Below are 20,937 nucleotides of genomic sequence, written 5' to 3' on the forward strand. Positions count from 1 at the left end.
TACGTGCTTTCTTGCATTCCGGAACCTCTGCTGGTATGCCTCCGGGACCAACTCATAAATCCTGAGGATGGCCTCTTTCACCACCTCATACTTCTGGGCATCTTCTGCAGACAAAGCTGAGTAAGCTTGTTGGGCTTTTCCTTTAAGTACACATCTGAAGCAAAACAGCCCACTTATCCCTCAGCCAGTCCTGACTTACAGCAACTTTTTCAAAATGGAGGAAGTACCGATCAACATCGGTCTCGTCGAATGGGGGAACCAGCCTAACCTCTTGGGTCGCCCTGAACCCTCCACCTTGGTTCGGCATGGGCCCCTGCGCTGCCATCATCTTTAACCTCTCCAGCTCAAATTCCCTTTCCCTCTGTTTCTCTTCTCGCTCCAACTGCCTCTCTTCTCGTTGTCGTTCTAACTGTTTCTCTTTGTGTTCTAGCTGTCTCACCTGGAACTTGTGCTCGAGTCTCAATTTTTCCATCTGCACCTGTACTGCGTCTCCACCAGGTTTTCCCATAGATATCACCTCCAGCTCCCCTTGGAAAAACACACCTTTAGACACATAATGCTCTATGATAGCTCTGTGTATCTCCTCTCTCCTCATGGTCGACTTCCCCTTAAAAAGATTCAACCGTTTGGCCACAGCTGCCAATTCTACTTTCCTGGCATCCTCTAATGCCTCCAAGGTCGGCGCCTTTAGAAACTCCTCAATCTCCATTTCTGCTGTTTGCCTTTTCTTTCTTTCGAGAATTTTAACCCAATCAATTTACCCAGTCCCAAATTTAGCATTCAAAATCCCGGACAAGAACCCCACTTATGTTACGTACCCCGTAACTGGGTTGCCAAACCAGCAGAAATGGACCACTTAGTTGGAATCTGGATTACTGAAACTAAGGAAGTTTTATTAAAGAAATAAGTAATACAGTACTCTAAATGTAAGGATATAAATGCAACAGGTTAGCAATGATAAAACACACATGTACACAGAACTAGGATAATAGGAATCAGTTGAGCTGTATCGCAGTCTAGGGGTAAAATGATCAGTCTCAAGTGACACAGAGTTCAGTTCAGTTTAGTTCAGTTCGCAGTAATCGCTGTTGTGCCGTTGGGGAGAGACAGAGAGAGAGCGAATGCTGATATTCAAATTGGGTTCAACAGACCTTTGATATTCCTCGCAGTTAGCTTTCGGCGCGAGCCCTTTTTACTGTCTTCTGAGGTCACCGACTGTGACCCCTCCGTTCCGGATACAATCGTTCTTCTGCGGTGAACCCGGCACCCAGGCAAGGGTGGACACACACACACACCAGGTTCCCGCTGATCGTACCTTCTCCCCCTGTGTGTCTATGGTTGGTCCCGCGACCAGACCTCCAAAACTCCCACCAACTTGTGGGGGCACACCGCTTTTCCAGGGTCTCGTTATCCGTGGTGTCGTGGTGTGTCTTGCCTTAGTGAACCTGTTCCTTTTATCCCCCTGCTGGGGTATCGCCTGTCCATCAAACTTCAAACAGTTCAGGTTCAAAGCAACCGGTCTCTGACAATACTCGGAACTGTGTCTCCTTTTCGTTAATCCCCCTCGTCTGTCTCTTATTAGCATTTTGAATGTTTCCCCCATTTGTCTCTCTCGTATCGGCATCAATCTTCTGATAACTCGGTCACATGTGGTACTCAGAATTGTGACCTAAATATTTTGTCGCTGACCAATCCACCTTGCAGTTTCTAGTTTCATGCACATAAGCTGATAGAATACCATGCCCATTGAACAATTGCAAAGGCTGATGTTTCTGCACTCGTGCTTTCTTAATGTCCTTATTGTGTCGCATACCCTGACGATTCCCCTCTCCCTAACCACTGACTGCCTCCTAGTTCAAGATGTGCAGGTAAATTTCCCCTTAATGTGTTCCAATGAGTGTCGCTTGATTTGAAGCTACACTGCTCCAGGATACTCATCACTATTAAAGTTGCTGGTGAACGCAGCAGGCCAAGCAGCATCTATAGGAAGAGGGGCAGTCAACGTTTCAGGCCGAGACCCTTCGTCAGGACGAAGGGTCTCGGCCTGAAACGTCGACTGCGCCTCTTCCTATAGATGCTGCTTGGCCTGCTGCGTTCACCAGCAACTTTGATGTATGTTGCTTGAATTTCCAGCATCTGCAGAATTCCTGTTGTTTACTCATCACTATTGTTGTAGCGTGGATGAACTTACCGGAGAGACAGAGTCACTGGTAGATACAAAGCAGCTTCTTTATTTGACACAACAGGGTACAGCAGGCGTCTTACGGATGGAGACGCTTTCCGCAGAAAGGTCTGCTAGCTCAATGTGGGCTCGATATTTATATGCTAAACACAAAGGCAACCACTACTTAAAAAGTTATAGTTAATGCTTCCTATTGAAGCTACATACAAAATATCACACCATCCTTTCCTTCTGACGCCAACATGTTGGGGTTGGTATCCACAGCCTTTAGGAATTAAGTCTACGATACATTTATTTGGCATTTCCCATGCTAACATAAAAGACAATTAATATTTATAATGTATAGATAATTCTGTCTTCGAAACTACAGCCTCAGGTGCCAGAAGCATCTGGTATTCACACCCTTTTAGGAAGTGCATTGTCAAACCAGGAGTCTGGTGGCCAAAGTCATTTAAGTGTAAGCAAATCATCTACCCAAAAAAACTCACTCTAACAGTCCCTCCTCTTGGCCTTCCTGGACAAAAATTAAATTTGTATCAGGAAAGGCCAGCCTAGGAGGGTCCGTTCAAATAGGGCAGCAAAAATACCCTGTCTTGAAATTCCCCCCCAATTTTATGTACCTTGATATCTATCCTAGCATTACCTAATCACTACCTACCAAATGTTAAGGGCTGTTCCAAGCCTTTAGGAATGCAGCTCCTTTCATGTGCCTGCAGGCTGACTGCATCTCAATCACTTTCCTTTTGTCTTCAGCCCTTTATCCTCTGGTCTCTGAAACTCTCCTTCCAGGAGCACCCACAGGCTCTCTCATCGATGTACAGGAAGGGGTTGGGGTGGCCTCTACGTAAATGTCTGCAAGGACCTCTCTCCAGTGGCACCCCCTTCCGAACTGTTCAGTCGATCACTGGCTCAACTGCTGAAAAGGGCCCAGCTCCTTGGACTGGGGTGACTGCTTTCAGATGCGTGTGCAGTCTGAAATGCCATTGAAGTGGTGGAATTTGCCTTTTCTGCTTTAACTCAAAAAATCCCTCCCCGTCTATTTCCCGATAATTTTCTATACTATGCTATAAAATTAATCATCTACCTTCAGCAACCAGCCTTCTTTACAGAGTGCCATCATCATCACACAGGCTATTCATGCTTTTCCAACACGTTCTCAGTGTCTTCCGCCACACTCTCGGCATCTTCTGCCTTTGCGTTTTATCTGGGTATGTATTCATCAGCTGTGGTCAGGTCTGGCATGGCCGGCTGGTGTTCCTCTCTCAGGTTCTCTGTAATTACATGGTTACTGGGTACACTTGGTTCCCCACTCCGTCTGTGGGAGCAACAAGAGGGTGAGTTGTATGCTTTAACCTGTGTCCAGTGTTTCCACTGGCTGCCTCGCCAAGTCTGTACACAGACACATGTATCATTGGTTAAGAGTACCGTCTGTGGTCCTATCCACCTGGGGGCAAACCCTGGCCTTTCTGGCAGCGACCTCACCATAAATTGGTCGCCGGGCTGTGAAAGAACTATCCCCTTTCCCTCTGGCTCTTTCTGATTGGCGATTCGCTGTTGCTGTTTCGCTCGGTTCTTTAATACTTTAAGTTGGTTACAAAGGTCTTTCACATATTGGGTCATATTACCCCATAAGGGAGTCGCATTGCTCGCCCTATCAATAATTCTAGGGGCTGAGACCCAAAGTGCAGTTCGGGGTTGGGTGCAATTTCATCAGGATTCCTGGTAATTCATTAACCCATGTCTTTCCTGTCTCAGCTATAGCTTTGACTAAAGCATTCTTGATTGTTCGGTTCATCCTTTCTACCATCCCTGAACTCTGGGGGTGGTAGGGTATGTGGAACTGTTGTCGAATCCCTAGCAGTCGGCACATTTCCTTCATCACTTTCCCCGTGAACTGTGCTCTCTGATCTGAATCCACCTGAACTGGGGTTCCTCACTTTGGGAGGATTTCCTGAACTATAATCCATGCAGTGGTGCGGGCGGTGCAGTCCTTTGTTGGGAAAGCCTCTACCCTCCGAGTGAGGTGATCCATGATTACTAGACAGTAACTTTTACCCCTGGTTTTTGGCAGGGACCCTGTGAAGTCTATCTGGATGTTTTCCCAGGGTCCCCTCGGCTGAGGCTGATTTGCCAGCTGTAGCTTTCTGTTCTTACTAGGGTTATGCTGGGTACAAACGATACAACTGCGGCAGAATTTCTCAACATCCCTGCCCATCCCAGGCCACCACCAGTCCTACCGGAGGGTTGTGATCATGCTCTGCCTTCCCTGATGCATCACCCCATGATATAACTTAAGTAGTATCTGTCTAATACAGGGTGGGGCCACCGTGACTCTTTCCTCCCCATGTGTCCAGCACCCATCTGATCCGTCCTTTGCTGCTTTTCTCCTCCAGTTTTCCTTCTCTTCTGCCTCTACCTCTTCATATAATTTTACTAAGCTGGCTTCTGTCGTTTCCTCCTGCACACTTGCAACTTCAATTGCCTCTTGTCCCCCTGCTGCCTTATTTGCAGCAATGTCTGCTCTCGGAGGAGCTGGGAAAACTTTGTTCTGGAGTGGCCGCAGTCTCTCTGAGTATCCCCTGGTGTTTTTGTTCCTTTGCTATATCCTGAACAGTGGTCAGTGTGTCAGTTTGTATAGGGTCCTGCTTAGAGGATTTATACAGACCCTCCTCTATTTTAACTGGGTCTATCTTTACCTTCTCACAATCTTGCTTGTGTATTCTGTTGGTTGTGCGCGTTCGCTGCCCCTGACTCGTCCATATTATTTCTCCCTTTCCCGAATCTATAACAGCTCCTGCTTCCCTTAGGATGTCTATTCCAAGGATTGTGCCCTCATTGTTTGGACATACCCAGAAATACACTGGAAGCTGCACTCCCCCGATTTCTAGTATTTGCTTCTGTCTTCTTTCTGCTCTTACTGTTTTCCCTCCTACACCCCTGATATAACTGGCCTATCCAGTTGTTGGTAAGGGTAAGTCTGTTATCGATACCGATGCCCCTGTGTTCACTAACATATTGCATTGCCGTCCCCCTAACAATGCCGTTATGTTAATCCGTGAGTCATCAGAGCTGGCCATGGAGCCCGCTGCCACATCCTTTTCTGCCATAAGAGGCGCTGTCACTAACTCTTTGATCTGATCGACAGTCAGACTGGTTGCTGATGGGGTGAGTGACTGGGTGTCTGCCGTGACCTTTGCCTGGGTTTTCCCCCTCCCTTTTGGACACTGTCTCCAGCCATGTCCCGATAGGCCACAGCTGTAGCATATCACTCCTTCACTGTCTTATACCTGGTATGGCAGTCCTTTGCTAAGTGCCCCAGCTGCTGACAAGCAAAACAAACTCTCCGGGACATCACAGCAGTTGCATCCACTATACCCACTTTACGATTTCTCTTGCCTTTTCTTTGGTCTATCTCACTGGCCCATGAAACTATCTCAGAGTAGTTGGACTCTACCGTTATGCCTAAATCTAAAATGTCCTGGTGGGCTGAGCTCAGACCTTCCTTCAGCATTTTTAGGAAGACTGGGTCATCCCTCCATGGATTATCCAACCCTGAATATTCCTCGTATACTCGGTATTTACGTTCTGCATAATCCATGGCTGTCTCGTCAGCTTTTTGAATCACTGCCATCATTGTTCCCCAGCTACTCTCGCCTCCCCCCCAGCCGCTGCCTCACTTCCCCTTTAAAAGAACGATATCCTTCTTCGTTACTGGCACTCCTGGTAGTTGTCCATGTATCATCCCGCACCCCCTGGGCCATCCTGTCCCACATATTCCTTGGGCACTTGGCTTTCACTAACACGTGTATATCTTTAGGGTGCATCTGGTGAATTTCAACCATTTCCTCGAGTATACGCCAGAATTCTGAATTCCCACAGGTGACTTTAAGTGAGGGTAACTCGGACAAAATGCTCTGTTTCTCCCCGGGGGTGAAGGGCTTATGAATAGTCGTAATCAAGGTCAAGGGCTGGCTTGGATCATCAGGGTTCTCAACCTGACGTTGCTTGACCTCAATAGGTGCCACTTTGGTAGACCTCTCTGGGTCTCCCCACACTAATTCCCACACTACGCAAAATGTCATAGACAGGTAGCAGTTAAACAGTATATAGTTAAAACCGCAGAGTATTTATTCCACAATCTGCCACTTTTGAGTACCCGAACTCATACCTGCTGTATTCCTTTGCATCACACTTACAAATGCATACACTAAAATGTAGCTCCCTGAACGAGTATACACTCCCCTACTCTGGCGTCTCGAACCGTACCGTTGGTTACCACCTTTCACAACTGGTGGTCCAAGTCTCACCAAGTTAACCAAGTTAACGTGCAAAGATTCCTCAATTACATAAACACACATGCACACACTGCTTTAACATTTACCAGTTCAGCTCTCCACGTTCGTTTACCTCATGACCCGTGCACCACCGACCGAACAGATCCAAGTGTTAGTGTTATTTTAGAAAAATACTCACTAACTTAGACTGCTGGGAACGCTGGCCACACGATGGGTCACGAAGGTATCCCATTCCTGACACCAAATGTTGTAGCGTGGATGAAATTATCGGAGAGACAGAGGCACGTGTAGATACAAAGCAGCTTCTTTATTCGACACAACAAGGTACAGCAGGCATCTTACGGACGGAGACGCTTTCCGCAGAAAGATCTGCTAGCTCAATGTGGGCTCGATGTTTATATGCTAAACACCAAAGGCAATTGCTACTTAAAAAGTTATAAACAATGCTTCCTATTGAAGCTATATACAAAATATCACACCATCCTTTCCTTCTGACGCCAACATGTTGGGGTTGGTATCCACAGCCTTTAGGAATGTGAGTTAAGTCTATGATACATTTATTTGGCATTTCCCATGCTAACATAGAAGACAATTAATATTTATAATGTGTAGATAATTCTGTCTTGGAAACTATAGCATCAGGCGCCAGAAGCATCTGGTATTCACACCCTTTTAGGAAGTGCATTGTCAAACAGAAGTCTGGTGGCCAAAGTCATTTAAGTGTAAACAAATCATCTACCCAAAAAGCTCACTCTAACAACTATCTCCTGTGAATCTAACTGTACCTTTGTAATTTGCTACATCCCTCTGACATCTGCATCCAACCAATCCTGACAAATTAATTTCTGGATGTAATTTTTACACCTTTGGTGGTTTTATGCTCTGGAATTGTCCACGAAACACTGCTTTTCCCTCCTCTTTCCTTAATTAAGATACCCCTTGTAATTTATCTCTTTGGCCAGATCTTTGGTCATAATATTCCCTTCTGTGGCTTGGATTGTATTTGATAATGATTCTATTAGATACCATTGGGGCATTTTGCAATATTAATTTATATTTTTGTCAAGATGATGTTCACAACAGCTTAGTGGTTTCAAATTTACTTAAATCATTCTCTCTCTTCATTTTCACCCAATTTTGGCTAGTTTAAGATTTCTTAGTGGTAGCCGAGATGGAACAGCTAGAATATGGCAATATCAACACCAAGAGTGGAAGAATATAGTCCTTGATATGTTTACAAAGTTACCAGGGTAAGTTTTGGCATCATCTTGCAGCGTTTTATGTCAATAAATACTATACAAGTTTTCCCAACCTAAGCACGTGTGAATTCTCTCTCAACTGCATTTCAAAGTTTCTCTAAATGTTGCTTCAATAAATTCCCAGCGTATCCTGTCTGTGAATTACTGGGTTGAAACACCAATCTCAGTTAATCTATTTGATAAATTACTGAAGGAAAATTTGTTGTTAATTAACTTTGGACCATATAGCTTATTGCATCTCCGGCTGTTGGTTATCCTTTGAGTAGTTTTATGAAACTGAAGTTTTGTTGGGCATGAGATTTCTGTTGTATTAGTGTTCATTTACTGTGAGAGAACTTCGCCTGAATTTTTGGGAAATACAAGATATGTGTAAATTTGTTATTATTTCATCAGTGTTTTATCACACTTGATTTTTCACCCCTGTGTGGTAGAAAGAAACTGTTGAAAACGATTTCATCTAGAAGGTGTGCTCATTTATGAAGTTTTAAACATACTCAAATTTAGGTAATATTGATTTCTCAATTCTACTAAATATCAAATTTGAAGATTTTTACATGGAAATTTCTATTCATTGATGGTAACATTGGGATCAATTCTGTAGTGTAAATTTTTAAATACAAATCCATCAGATTTTTGCTGTTTGTTGTGCACGAAGAAAAAGTATGGGGATTTGCACCTTTAATCTTTGTTTTATTTACAGGAGCAATTCAGTTCCCACAGAAGACAAAGTCAGTAAGTTGAAGGTAACCATGGTAGCCTGGGATCGTTGTGATAGCACAGTAATCACAGCAGTGAACAATTTTCACTTGAAAGTGTGGAACTCCTATACTGGCCAGCTGCTTCATATTCTCTCGGTAGGTAATGCTGATCTGTGATTGAACTGATTATCAATTATGTTTGTTGTAAGATTTTGCAGTAGAGTGGCTGAAGCTTTTACTAGTTCTGCTGTGGTGTACTCTATCCAGTGCTGAGTTTTGCATCAGATATTTGAGTCCAAAATGGATGAAGGTAAAATGAAACTTCTAATATTCTCTTCTAATATTTGTATATCTGTGCAGTTGTAATGCTACTGTGACACTGTAATTTCCTTAGGAATATAGAAACATAGAAAATAGGTGCAGGAGTAGGCCATTCGGCCCTTCGAGCCTGCACCGCCATTTATTATGATCATGGCTGATCCTCCAACTCAGAATCCCGCCCCAGCCTTCCCTCCATACCCCCTGACCCCCGTAGCCACAAGGGCCATATCTAACTCCCTCTTAAATATAGCCAATGAACTGGCCTCAACTGTTTCCTGTGGCAGAGAATTCCACAGATTCACCACTCTCTGTGTGAAGAAGTTTTTCCTAATCTCAGTCCTAAAAGGCTTCCCCTCAAACGGTCCTCAAACTGTGGCCCCTCGTTCTGGACTTCCCCAACATCGGGAACAATCTTCCTGCATCTAGCCTGTCCAATCCCTTTAGGATCTTATACGTTTCAATCAGATCCCCCCTCAATCTTCTAAATTCCAATGAGTACAAGCCCAGTTCATCCAGTCTTTCTTCATATGAAAGTCCTGCCATCCCAGGAATCAATCTGGTGAACCTTCTTTGTACTCCCTCTATGGCAAGGATGTCCTTCCTCAGATTAGGGGACCAAAACTGCACACAATACTCCAGGTGTGGTCTCACCAAGGCCTTGTACAACTGCAGTAGTACCTCCCTGCTCCTGTACTCGAATCCTCTCGCTATAAATGCCAGCATACCATTCGCCTTTTTCACCGCCTGCTGTACCTGCATGCCCACTTTCAATGACTGGTGTATAATTTGTCCTTAAATATAAAGCTGAATAATCTAGTTTATACAACATACATCAAAGTTGTTGGTGAACGCAGCAGGCCAAGCAGCATCTATAGGAAGAGGCGCAGTTGACGTTTCAGGCCGAGACCCTTAACCTAGTTTATGTTGGTGGTTAGTGTCTGTTAAAGCCATGTTTTGGTTGTAAGTATAACAGAGTATTGTAAATCAACTGATGTATGTGATTTTTCTACAGGGTCATGATGATGAAATTTTTGTACTGGAGGCTCATCCATTTGACTCCAGAATTATGTTGTCTGCAGGGCATGATGGCAATATATTCATCTGGGACCTTTCAAAAGGTACCAAACTCCGGAACTTTTTTAACATGGTGAGTACATGGGTGAAACATGATCGACATTTCTTCAATCATGCTATTCCATGCAATAAAAATTCATGAAAGCCAATGAGCAAATCTTGTCAAATTCCTGTTGAAAAACCAGTCTCCTTTTTAACATCCATTTAAAGGAACCTTTATTTTAATATTTATTGCTTTCTTTTCCCACAATCTTATTATGTTTCATTTTGTCTAATTTGCACAATACTGCTAATTTAAATACAAACTTTGTGGATCTGCGATTGTTTACTATAAGTAGATACTTAAAATGCAAAGCATTATTCAATCCATCAACGTAACCAAAAGAGGTTTTATTTATTTTCTGCAGATTGAAGGTCAGGGTCATGGTGCTGTGTTTGATTGTAAATTCTCTGCAGATGGACAGCATTTTGCATGCACAGACTCTCATGGACATGTACTGATCTTTGGATTTGGCTGCAGTAAACTATATGAAAAGGTAGGTTGTTAGTGTTTGCATCTGAAAATGTCATGATTTTGAGAACATTCATAGCTTGGCAGCTCTGTGAAATTACTTTGTCTGCAATACATTTGTGGTTCAGCTTGTAGGTTGTTGAAATAAATACTGACATTACAATAGTGAGCCTGCTGCATTGTTAGAAGTATTTCTATATTTATCGCAATTTTAACTGTAAACTGGAAAAAGAAATGTTGGCACGATTTTCTGATGAAGTACATTGCTATTATATCTTTGCCCTGAATGTCTCTCTTCATTTTATCTCTGTCCTACCCTGCCTTTTTAAATCTGAAACTTTTGCCTAATGTAAATGTTGAATTCTTTTCACTGAACGGCTTTATCCTTAGCCTCTACAGCTTTTTTGGATGGGAAGCAAGCCTAATTCTGCTCAGTTAAATGTACTGCACATTGTGGACCAGATTGAAAAACCAAATGGTGCTCAAGAAATGGAAGAATATAATTTATAATTCTCATTTCTATTCCCTTTATAGTTTAAACGTTAATGTTATTAGATTTAGTATGGTGAGGAATATCCCTTTTGCCAATCACCTGTCCAGCTCTTGGCTCCATCCCTCCCCCTTCTGTCTTCTTCTATCATTTTGTATTTCCCCCTCCCCCTCCCACTTTCAAATCTCTTGCTAACTCTTCCTTCAGTTAGTCCTGACGAAGGGTCTCGGCCTGAAACCTCGACTGTACCTCTTCCTAGAGATGCTGCCTGGCTTGCTGCGTTCACCAGCAACTTTGATGTGTGTTGTTGTTTGATTATCCCTTGAGGCTGTTCTCCTGTAACACACCGGTGCTTTCAGGAAGGGAAGACGTAGAAAGCACAAAAGGAAAGAGTAGAATAAAACTGCACACTGTTGCTTCTGTAATCTTTTTCAGTAAAAAAAAACAAAAGCTTAATTTGCAAATTGCTGTTTATGTTCCTAATTGTTAAATTCAAATGTAAATGCTTTTTTCCTTGCAATAGGTTCCAGACCAAATGTTTTTTCACACTGATTACCGTCCTCTTATCCGAGATTCCAATAATTATGTCCTGGATGAGCAGACACAGCAGGCACCTCATCTCATGCCTCCCCCATTTCTGGTTGATGTGGATGGAAACCCCCACCCGACACAATATCAGCGGCTGGTGCCTGGTCGGGAGCATTGCATGGATGAACAGCTTGTTCCACAGTTGGGGTACATGGCAAATGGTGAGCATAGATTTTTGGCCATCTGATGACTTCTTAGGAAAAACATGTATCTGATAGTTTTAAGCATCCTTTGCTAAATAAAATAGTTCCCTGCTTGTGCTTGATATATTCTCACTCTTAGATATGATATTGTTAATATTTGTGAATGCTAGATATATTCATAAGTGAATAATCCCTCTAAATTAGCATTTAAATGAGTGGTATAGTTTCTCTTCCTAGAGTATGTTGTCGTAATGTAACACTATGCGAGGGATTTGAGGTTATTGCGGTCAGATGAGATCCGGTGTCATTTGGGATAAGTATGGTAAAGTCATACACTCAGGAGCAAGAAGTGACTTTTACACTTCCGGATTCACATAAGTCAAAAGTCTTACGGCACCCGAGATTTTTTTATATGGTTTCAGATGGTATGTCCTCCACAGAACCCTGATCTCAACATCACTGAGACTGTCTGGGATTATCTGGAGAGACAGAAGTAAGCAAGACAACCAAAGCCTGCAGAAGAACTGTAGCAAGCTGATTTTCTTATTAAAATTGCATGCCACTGTACCTAAGAGAATTGATGCAGTTTTAAAGGCGAAGGGTGGTTACAACAAATATTGATTTGATTTTTGTTTCACTGTTTGGTGCTCTTTTTAGTAATTTTTTTGCTATTTAGAATTTTTTTCCATTATTTTTGAAAACATTGTTTTACGGATTTTTTTTACATGTGCCTAAGACTGTGGCACTGTACTGTACATTGAAACATACAGTGAAATGTGTTGCTTGCGTTAACAACCAACACAGTCTATGGATGTACTGGGGGGCAGCCTGTGAGTGCTGCCAGACATTCCTGTACCAGCGTAGCCTGCCCACAGTGCTTAGCAGAGCAACACAGAACACAACAACAGCAAAAAAAGCCCTTTTCCTCCTTCCCACCATCCACACACAAATGGACAGTCTTTTAACTCCAATCTCCAGGCTTTAGCCATTGGGCTTTGGCTTCCAGATTTCTGATCAATCTTTGGGCTCTGATCTTCAGTATCAATCCCCAGACTAGCCAATGACGGTACCCAAACTCCAGATGATCTCCAGCCTTGACCTCTGGACATATCAACTAACTGGCCCTTATGCCTCTTGCTTGCACGTTCTTTGAGCTCAGAGTGGAGGCTGAGACTTCACTAGCCATCAAACCGTGGGGCGGAGGCCTGACCTTTAACTCTTCCACATCCTTGTCTCTAAGCCCTAATCTGATCTCTAACTCGCCTCTCTCCGAAACCATTCCAACAAACTTTAAAAAAAAAACAAATAAATCTATGCGATATTCTTGATGGACTGCCATCTTGAAAAAAATACCTTCTGTCTATGTTTGGGATTTGTACCTCTTCTCCTTTGCAAATTCTGTTTTGCAAGCACTTTCTTCTTAGAAACAAAATGGATAAAAATTTGAAAGCCAATTTATTTTAACATTAACATGGTATTATTAAGAATAAGAGTTGGGCAATTGGAATGGCCTGTTTGGCCATTCAATCAGTTTATGGCTGATCTACACACCAACTGTACTTTTCCACTTTTGATTCATGTCCTTAACACCAATAGTTACCAATTTAATTTGTGAGAACTCCAATTATTCTAATATACAGTTTATTGAGCAAATTGTAAATTTGTATGATATTCTGTGTGTAAAATTAAATCTTCTCCTGGGTGGTTGAACATTCTCATAAAATAGTTTCCTAGTACTTTTTCAGTATTTTAAATGTTTGGGTCAGGTTAGCCATCAGTCTTCTATGCTCGGTGAATATGTGCTAAGTTTTTCAATTTGTCTTTAGACTTAAGAGGAAGCTCAGTGAATCCATGCAGGGATCCTTCCAGTAAAAATTTCTTGACATATATTGACAAAAATTGATTGTGTCTGACGAAGATGATGAGATAAAGTAAACTATTTATGTATACCGGATTTTATTGTTATATGAACTTAGATTTTCAAATCTACTTGCTACTCTGTGATGTTTTAATTTCCAGTTTTATTAAATACTTCAGTTTATCTTCCATTCAAAGGACATAACTTGTACTCTTCTCACATAAATAAAACATTGCCCACTTTTCCTATGTGGCCATAATTTTGCAATCTCAATGACAGTCTGTTCATATTGTAACTTCCTGTTCCATCTGCATTGTTGAGCCTTGCAACTAAATGTCACCGTACAAACATTTTGTTTAAACAATTCAGTTATAGCAAATATGGTGAACTTCAGGCTACTCATTGCTTTAAAAAAAAGTTTCTTCTAATCTCACTCCTAGCACCTAACCAGTTTGGAGCCTGAGTCAGAAGGCTACCTACAAGGTGTGCTTTCATCTTTGCTAAAAATACTGACATCACTGAATATATCTAAAATCTCATCAATCCTTTTTCCAGTTCCAGGGGTGGGTTTTACGACCATAAGACATAGGAGCAGAATTAGGCCATTTGGCCCATTAACTCTGTTCCACCATTCGATCATGGCTGATCTTTTTTCCCCTCCTCAACCCCATTCCCCAGCCTTCTCTCTGTAACCTTTGATGCAGTGTCCAATCAAGAACCTAACAATCTCTGCCTTAAATACACACAACAACCTGGCCTCCTCAACTGCCTATGGTAACAAATTCCACAAATTCACCACCCTCAGGCTAAAGAAATTTCTCCGTATCTCTGTTTTAAATGGATACCCCTCTATCCTGAGGATATGCCCTCTTGTCCTAGACGCCCCACCATGGGAAATATCCTTTCCACATCTTCTCTGTCTGGGCCTTTTAACATTAGAAGGGTTTCAGTGAGATTCCCCCCCTTCCATTCCTTCTAAATTCCAATGAGTACAGACTGAGACCCATCAAACATTCCTCATGATTCCCTGAATCCTTGTGAACCACCTCTGGACCCACTGCAATGCCAGCACATCTTCTCTTAGATGCAGAGCCCAGAACTGTTCACGCTTCTCAAGGTGAGGCCTCATCAGTGCCTTATAAAGCCTCAGCGTCACATCCATGCTCTTGTATTCAAGACCTCTTGAAGTGAATGCTAACATTGCATTTGCCTTCCTCACCACTGACTCAACCTGCAAGTTAATCTTTGGAGTGTTCTGTACAAGGACTCCCAAGTCCCTTTGGATATCAGATTTTTGGGTTTTCTCTCCGTTTAGGAAATTGTCTGCACATTTATTTCTACTACCAAAGTGCTTGACTGTGCATTTTCCAACATTGTATTTCATTTATCACTTTCTTGCCCATTCTCCTAATCTGTCTCAGCAGCCTGTTTCCTCAACGCTACCCGCCCCTCCACCAATCTTCGTATCATCTGCAAACTTGGCAACAAAGCCATCTATGCCATCATCTTAAGTCATTGACATACAGCATAAAAAGAGGCGGTCACAACACCGATCCATGCAAAACACCACTAGTCACTGGCAGCTAACCAGCCAAAGTTCCTTTTATTCTTACTCACTGCCTCCTACCAGTCAGCCATTGCTCTAACCATGTTAGTAATTCTCCTGTAATACCATGAGCTCTTAACATGATAAGCAGCCTCATGTGTGGCACCTTGTCAAAGGCCTTTTGAAAATCCAAATATACAACATCCACTGCATCCCCTTTATCTATCCTACTTGTAATCTCCTCAAAGAATTCCAACAGGTTCGTCAGGCAAGATTTTCCCTTAGATTATTAGATTATGGGGACACTCAGTCCTCATTTATTGTCATTTAGAAATGCATGCATTGAAAAATGATGCAATGTTCCTACAGTATGATATCACAGAAACACAAGACAGACCAAGACTAAAACTGACAAAAACCACATAATTATAACATATAGTTACAACAGTGCAAAGCAATACCATATTTGATAAGAGCAGACCATGGGCACGGTAAAAAACAGTCTCAAAGTCCCGATAGCCCCAACATCTCACGCAGATGGTAGAGGGGAGAAACTGTCCCTGCCATGAGCTTCCAGCGCCACAAACTTGCTGATGCAGCATCCTGGAAGCACCCGACCACAGTCCAACTCTGAGTCCGTCCGAAAACTTAGAGCCTCCGACCAGCCCTCCGACACCGAGCACCATCTCTGCCGAGCGCTTTGACCCCGCCCTGTCTGCCGAGCAACAAGCGAAGCCGAGGTTTTGGGGCCTTCCCCTCCAGAGATGTTGGATCGCACAGTAGGAGCGGCAGCGAAACAGGCATTTCAGAAGTTTCACCAGATGTTCCTCCTTGCTCTCACGTCTGCCTCCATCAAATCAGAATTGTGCACGGCATCCTACTTGACAAATAACAGATTTTCATCAGCGGTGAGACCGTGTGCTGCGTCGCGCCACCATCTTCTCCTCCTCCTCAATTTTCCCTTAAGGAAACCATGCTGACCTTGTCCTTTCTTGTCCAGTGTCACCAAGTACTACATGACCTCATATTGATGTCTTCCAAGCTGCTGAGATCAGGCTAACTGTCAATAATTTCCTTTCTGCTGTCTTCCTCTTTTCTTATAGAGTGGAGTGACATTTGCAGTTTTCCAGTCCTCTGGCACCATGTCAGAGTCCAAAGATTTTTGCTAGTGCCTCCACAATCTCTACTGTACCTCTTTCAGAACCCTAAGGTGTAGTTCATCTGGTCTGGGTGACTTAGTACCCTTAGGTCTTTCAGCTTTTTGAGCACCTTCTCCCTTGTAATAGTAACTGCACCCACTTCTTTCCTTCACACACTGTAGCATCTGGTACACCACTCGTGTCTACCACAGTGAAGAGTGATGCAATATACTTGTTCATCAGTCGTTTCCTTGTCCCCCATTATTATTTCCCCAGCTTCATTTTCTAGTGGTCCTATATGCACTCTCATTTTTTTTTTACATGCTTGAAAAAGCTTTTACTATCCACTTTGAGATTGTTTGTGAATTTACTTTCATATTTCATCCTTTCCCTTCTAATGATTCTTTTAGTTACTCTCTGTAGGGTTCCCAATTCTCTGTCTTCCCACTAATTTTTACTTTGTTGTATGCCCTCTCTTTTGCTTTTACATTAGCTTTGACTTCCCTTGTCAGCCATGGTTGTACTATTTTGCTAATTGAGTATTTCTTCATTTTTGGAATACATTTGTCTTGCTCCTTCCTCATTTTTCACAGATCCTCATGCCATTGCTGCTCTGCTGTCATCCATGTAAGCATCTCCTTCCAATTTACTTTAGGTAACTCCTCTCTCATACCAGGATCCATGAGTTTTATCTTAGCTTTAGTAAACTATCACCTTGCGTATTCTTTCGTAACCTAATATTTGAAGAAAAAAGATGTTTACTTGTATCTGAAATGTGAATGTAAGTGATAACGTCTGTGGTGCTCTTTCAGGTAATGGCGAAGTAGTGGAACAGATTATTAGCCAACAGACAGATGATCAGTATGATCAGGAAACCAGTGTTCCAGATGATGATATCAGAGACCTCCAGCAAGAAATTGATGTGGGGCAGCGAACTGAAGGAATATCCGTACCAGATGGTCCTTACAATAGATTGAATTCACTAGATAGTGGTGGGTAACAGTATATATGAAAATTAGCAGGCTCATAATATTCTCATTAATTGAAAGCTGATGCTTTGTAACATTGAACTTGTTTAATGTACAAATTGGCATTCCTTTATGAAAAAGCAATATATTGTAAAGCAAACAACAGGAATTCTGCAGATGCTGGAACAGGTTGGAGGAACAACACCTTATATTCCGTCTGGGTAGCCTCCAACCTGATGGCATGAACATCGACTTCTCTAACTTCCGCTAATGCCCCACCTCCCCCTCGTACCCCATCTGTTACTTATTTTTATACACACATTCTTTCTCTCACTCTCCTTTTTCTCCCTCTGTCCCTCTGAATATACCCCTTGCCCATCCTCTGGGTCCCCCCCCCCCGCCCCTTGTCTTTCCTCCCGGACCTCCTGTCCCATGATCCTCTCGTATCCCTTTTGCCTATCACCTGTCCAGCTCTTGGCTCCATCCCTCCCCCTCAAACGGTCCTCAAACTGTGGCCCCTCGTTCTGGACTTCCCCAACATCGGGAACAATCTTCCTGCATCTAGCCTGTCCAATCCCTTTAGGATCTTATATGTTTCAATCAGATCCCCCCTCAATCTTCTAAATTCCAATGAGTACAAGCCCAGTTCATCCAGTCTTTCTTCATATGAAAGTCCTGCCATCCCAGGAATCAATCTGGTGAACCTTCTTTGTAATTCCTCTATGGCAGAATGTCTTTCCTCAGATTAGGGGACCAAAACTGCACAGCATACTCCAGGTGTGGTCTCACCAAGTCCTTGTACAACTGCAGTAGTACCTCCCTGCTCCTGTACTCGAATCCTCTTGCTATGAATGCCAGCATACCATTTGCCTTTTTCACTGCCAGCTGTACCTGCATGCCCACTTTCAATGACTGGAGTACAATGACACCCAGGTCTCGTTGCACCTCCCCTTTTCCTAATCGGCCACCATTCAGATAATAATCTGTTTTCATGTTCTTGCCACCAAAGTGGATAACCTCACATTTATCCACATTAAATTGCATCTGCCATGAATTTGCCCACTCACCTAACCTATCTAAGTCACTTTGCATCCCCTTAGCATCCTCCTCACACTAACACTGCCGCCCAGCTTTGTGTCATCCGCAAACTTGGAGAAGAAACACTTGATCTTTTGTCTGAAGCAGACAGGGCTTTTCTGATACTGTGTAATGGTTCTAGGATGTTGCAATGAAATCACCTCATTCTCTTGAACTTTAATAAATTTAAACCCACTCTGCTCAACTTTTCATCAAAAGTCAACCAGTTCATCACAAGAATCAACCGAATGAACTTCTGAACTACTTTCAGTGCAGATCTGGTCTTAACAGTTATTGCAAGACTTCTCTAATTTCTCTATCTCTTTTGCACCAATGAAAATGGCATCTCATGTGCCAGATGCTGTTTATTGACTTCAGCTCAGGTTTTAATGTGATCATCCCTTAGAAGCTGGTGGATAAACTCCTCTTTAGGTCTCAATACCTCTCTGTAACTGGATCTCGACTTCTTGACAGTCAGTCCGAGTTGGCAGAAACATAGCTTGCCCCATCATGCTGAGTACCGGCACTCTTCAGGGCTGTGTGCACAGTATGCTGCTGTTTATAAAGTGACTGGTTTTAAGGTTTCAGTAACCCACCTTTACATCTTCTGTCAATTGAAATGGTTCTGCCAGGCTTAGTAACAAAGCCATAGCTGAAAGCCGGGTGCTGATCTTGGTTGGAGGCTTTTCAAAACACACGACATTGGGATTATTCAATAGGTACTGTGAGCTTATCCCCACTGCCTCCCCCTGGCTATTGACAACCTTAAGGAACCACAAACATAACTAGAATTTAGAAAATATGGCAACAGGTGAAACTCAAAATAAACATTGGTAAGCAAGTGCTTTTTGAAACAAATGTCATTTACCCTTCATTTCACTTTGCAGATTAGAACACAATGAGATGATGATTGTGTGCAGATGCTTGAAATCTAAAACAAATACAAAACAAAATATTCAGTAGGCGAAAGCAGAATCTGTGGCAATTGAAATAGAATTAGTGAAGTGTCTTCAACATGATATGTTAATCTACTTTTCCCTCCAAAGATATTGCTTGACCTGCTGATTGTTTTGGGATATGCGCCCCAATTTGATATATCAAATTGGTTAGAGCGTGGTTCCTTTGATAGCATGGAAGGGGACTTGAAAGGATAAGTTTTTCAGTATATACGGTGGCATGCAAAAGTTTGGGCGCCTCTGGTCAAAATTTCTGTTACTGTGAATAGCTAAGCGAGTAAAAGATGACCTGATTTCCAAAAGGCACAAGGTTAAAGAGGACACATTTCTTTAATGTTTTAAGCAAGATTACTTTTTTATTTCCATCTTTTATAGTTTCAAAATAACAAGAAAGGAAAAGGGCCCGAAGCAAAAGTTTGGGCACCCTGCGTGGTCAGTACTTAGTAACACCCCCTTTGGCAAGTATCACAGCTTGTAAACGCTTTCTGTAGCTAGCTAAGAGTCTTTCAACTCTTGTTTGGGGGATTTTCGCCCATTCTTCCTTGCAAAAGGCTTTCAGTGCTATGAGATTCTTGGGCCGTCTTGCATGCACTGCTCTTTTGAGGTCGATCCACAGATTTTTGATGATGTTTAGGTCGGGTGACTGTAAGGGCCATGGCAAAACCTTCAGCTTGTGCCTCTTGAGGTAGTCCATTGTGGATTTTGAGGTGTGTTTAGGATCATTCTCCTGTTGTAGGAGCCATCCTCTTTTAATCTTCAGCTGTTTTACAGACGGTGTGATGTTTGCTTTCAGAATTTGCTGGTATTTAATTGAATTCATTCTTCCCTCTACCAGTGAAATGTTCCTTGTGCCACTGGCTGCAACACAAGCCCAAAGCATGATGGTTTTACCCCCGTGCTGAGCAGTTGGAGAGGTGTTCTTTTCATTAAATTCTGCACCTTTTTTTCTCCAAACATACCTTTGCTCATTGTGGCCAAAATTCAGCGTCAGAAGTTTGCAAAGGAACATCTGAACCAGCCTGAGCAAAGGTATGTTTGGAGAAAAAAGGGTGCAAAAATTCATGAAAAGAACACCTCTCCAACTGTTAAGCATGGCTTGGATCGATCATGCTTTGGGCTTGTGTTGCAGCCAGTGGCATGGGGAACATTTCACTGGTAGAGGGAAGAATGAATTCAATTAAATACCAGCAAATTCTGGAAGCAAACATCACACAGTCTGTTTAAAAAAAAACCGCTGATGATGATATGAGGATGGTTTCTACAATAGGACAATGATCCTAAACACACCTCAAAATCCACAATGGATTACCTCAAGAGGCGCAAGCTGAAGATTTTGCCATGGCCCTCACAGTCACCCGACCTAAACATCATCGAAAATCTGTGGATAGACCTCACAAGAGCAGTGCATGCAAGACAGCCCAAGAATCTCACAGCACTAGAAACCTTTTGCCAGGAAGAATGGGCGAAAATCTCCCAAACAAGAGTTGGAAGACCCTTAGCTGGCTACAAAAAGCATTTACAAGCTGTGATACTTGCCAGAGGGGGTATTACGAAGTACTGACCATGCAGGGTGTCCAGACTTTTGCTTCGGGCCCTTTTCCTTTCTTGTTATTTTGAAACTGTAAAAGATGGAAATAAAAAAGCAATCTTGCTAAAACATTAAAGAAATGTGTCATCGTTAACTTTATGCCTTTTGTAAATCAGGTCATCTTTTACTTAGCTATTCACAGTAACAGAATTTTGACCAGAGGTGCCCAAACTTTTGCATTTCACTGTATATCATCATCATCAGGTGCCATGCCCAGTTTGAGCTTTGTCCACACACTCCTGTT

The 20,937-nt window shown here is 42.7% G+C and overlaps 1 protein-coding gene across 8 annotated transcripts in view; it reads left to right on the plus strand.

The window, feature by feature from the left end:
* brwd3 (bromodomain and WD repeat domain containing 3) overlaps positions 1-20,937 on the plus strand; it is a 278,952-nt gene that overhangs the window by 56,283 nt on the left and 201,732 nt on the right. For 7 of the 8 annotated variants that reach the window (XR_010019491.1, XM_063060431.1, XM_063060433.1 and 4 more), the window contains exons 13-18: positions 7,623-7,727; positions 8,437-8,590; positions 9,768-9,902; positions 10,237-10,365; positions 11,354-11,579; positions 16,917-17,096. Coding sequence is in view for 7 of the 8 variants with exons in the window: in XM_063060431.1 (XP_062916501.1) it covers positions 7,623-7,727; positions 8,437-8,590; positions 9,768-9,902; positions 10,237-10,365; positions 11,354-11,579; positions 16,917-17,096 (929 nt within the window). In the remaining variant the exon portion in view is untranslated. Of the gene's footprint in view, positions 1-7,622; positions 7,728-8,436; positions 8,591-9,767; positions 9,903-10,236; positions 10,366-11,353; positions 11,580-16,916; positions 17,097-20,937 lie in introns of those variants that run through there. The other variant, XM_063060437.1, reaches the window with a different exon arrangement.

The sequence above is a fragment of the Mobula hypostoma genome, chromosome 10 (assembly GCF_963921235.1).
Source record: "Mobula hypostoma chromosome 10, sMobHyp1.1, whole genome shotgun sequence".
In the NCBI taxonomy this organism is placed as follows: domain Eukaryota; kingdom Metazoa; phylum Chordata; class Chondrichthyes; order Myliobatiformes; family Myliobatidae; genus Mobula; species Mobula hypostoma.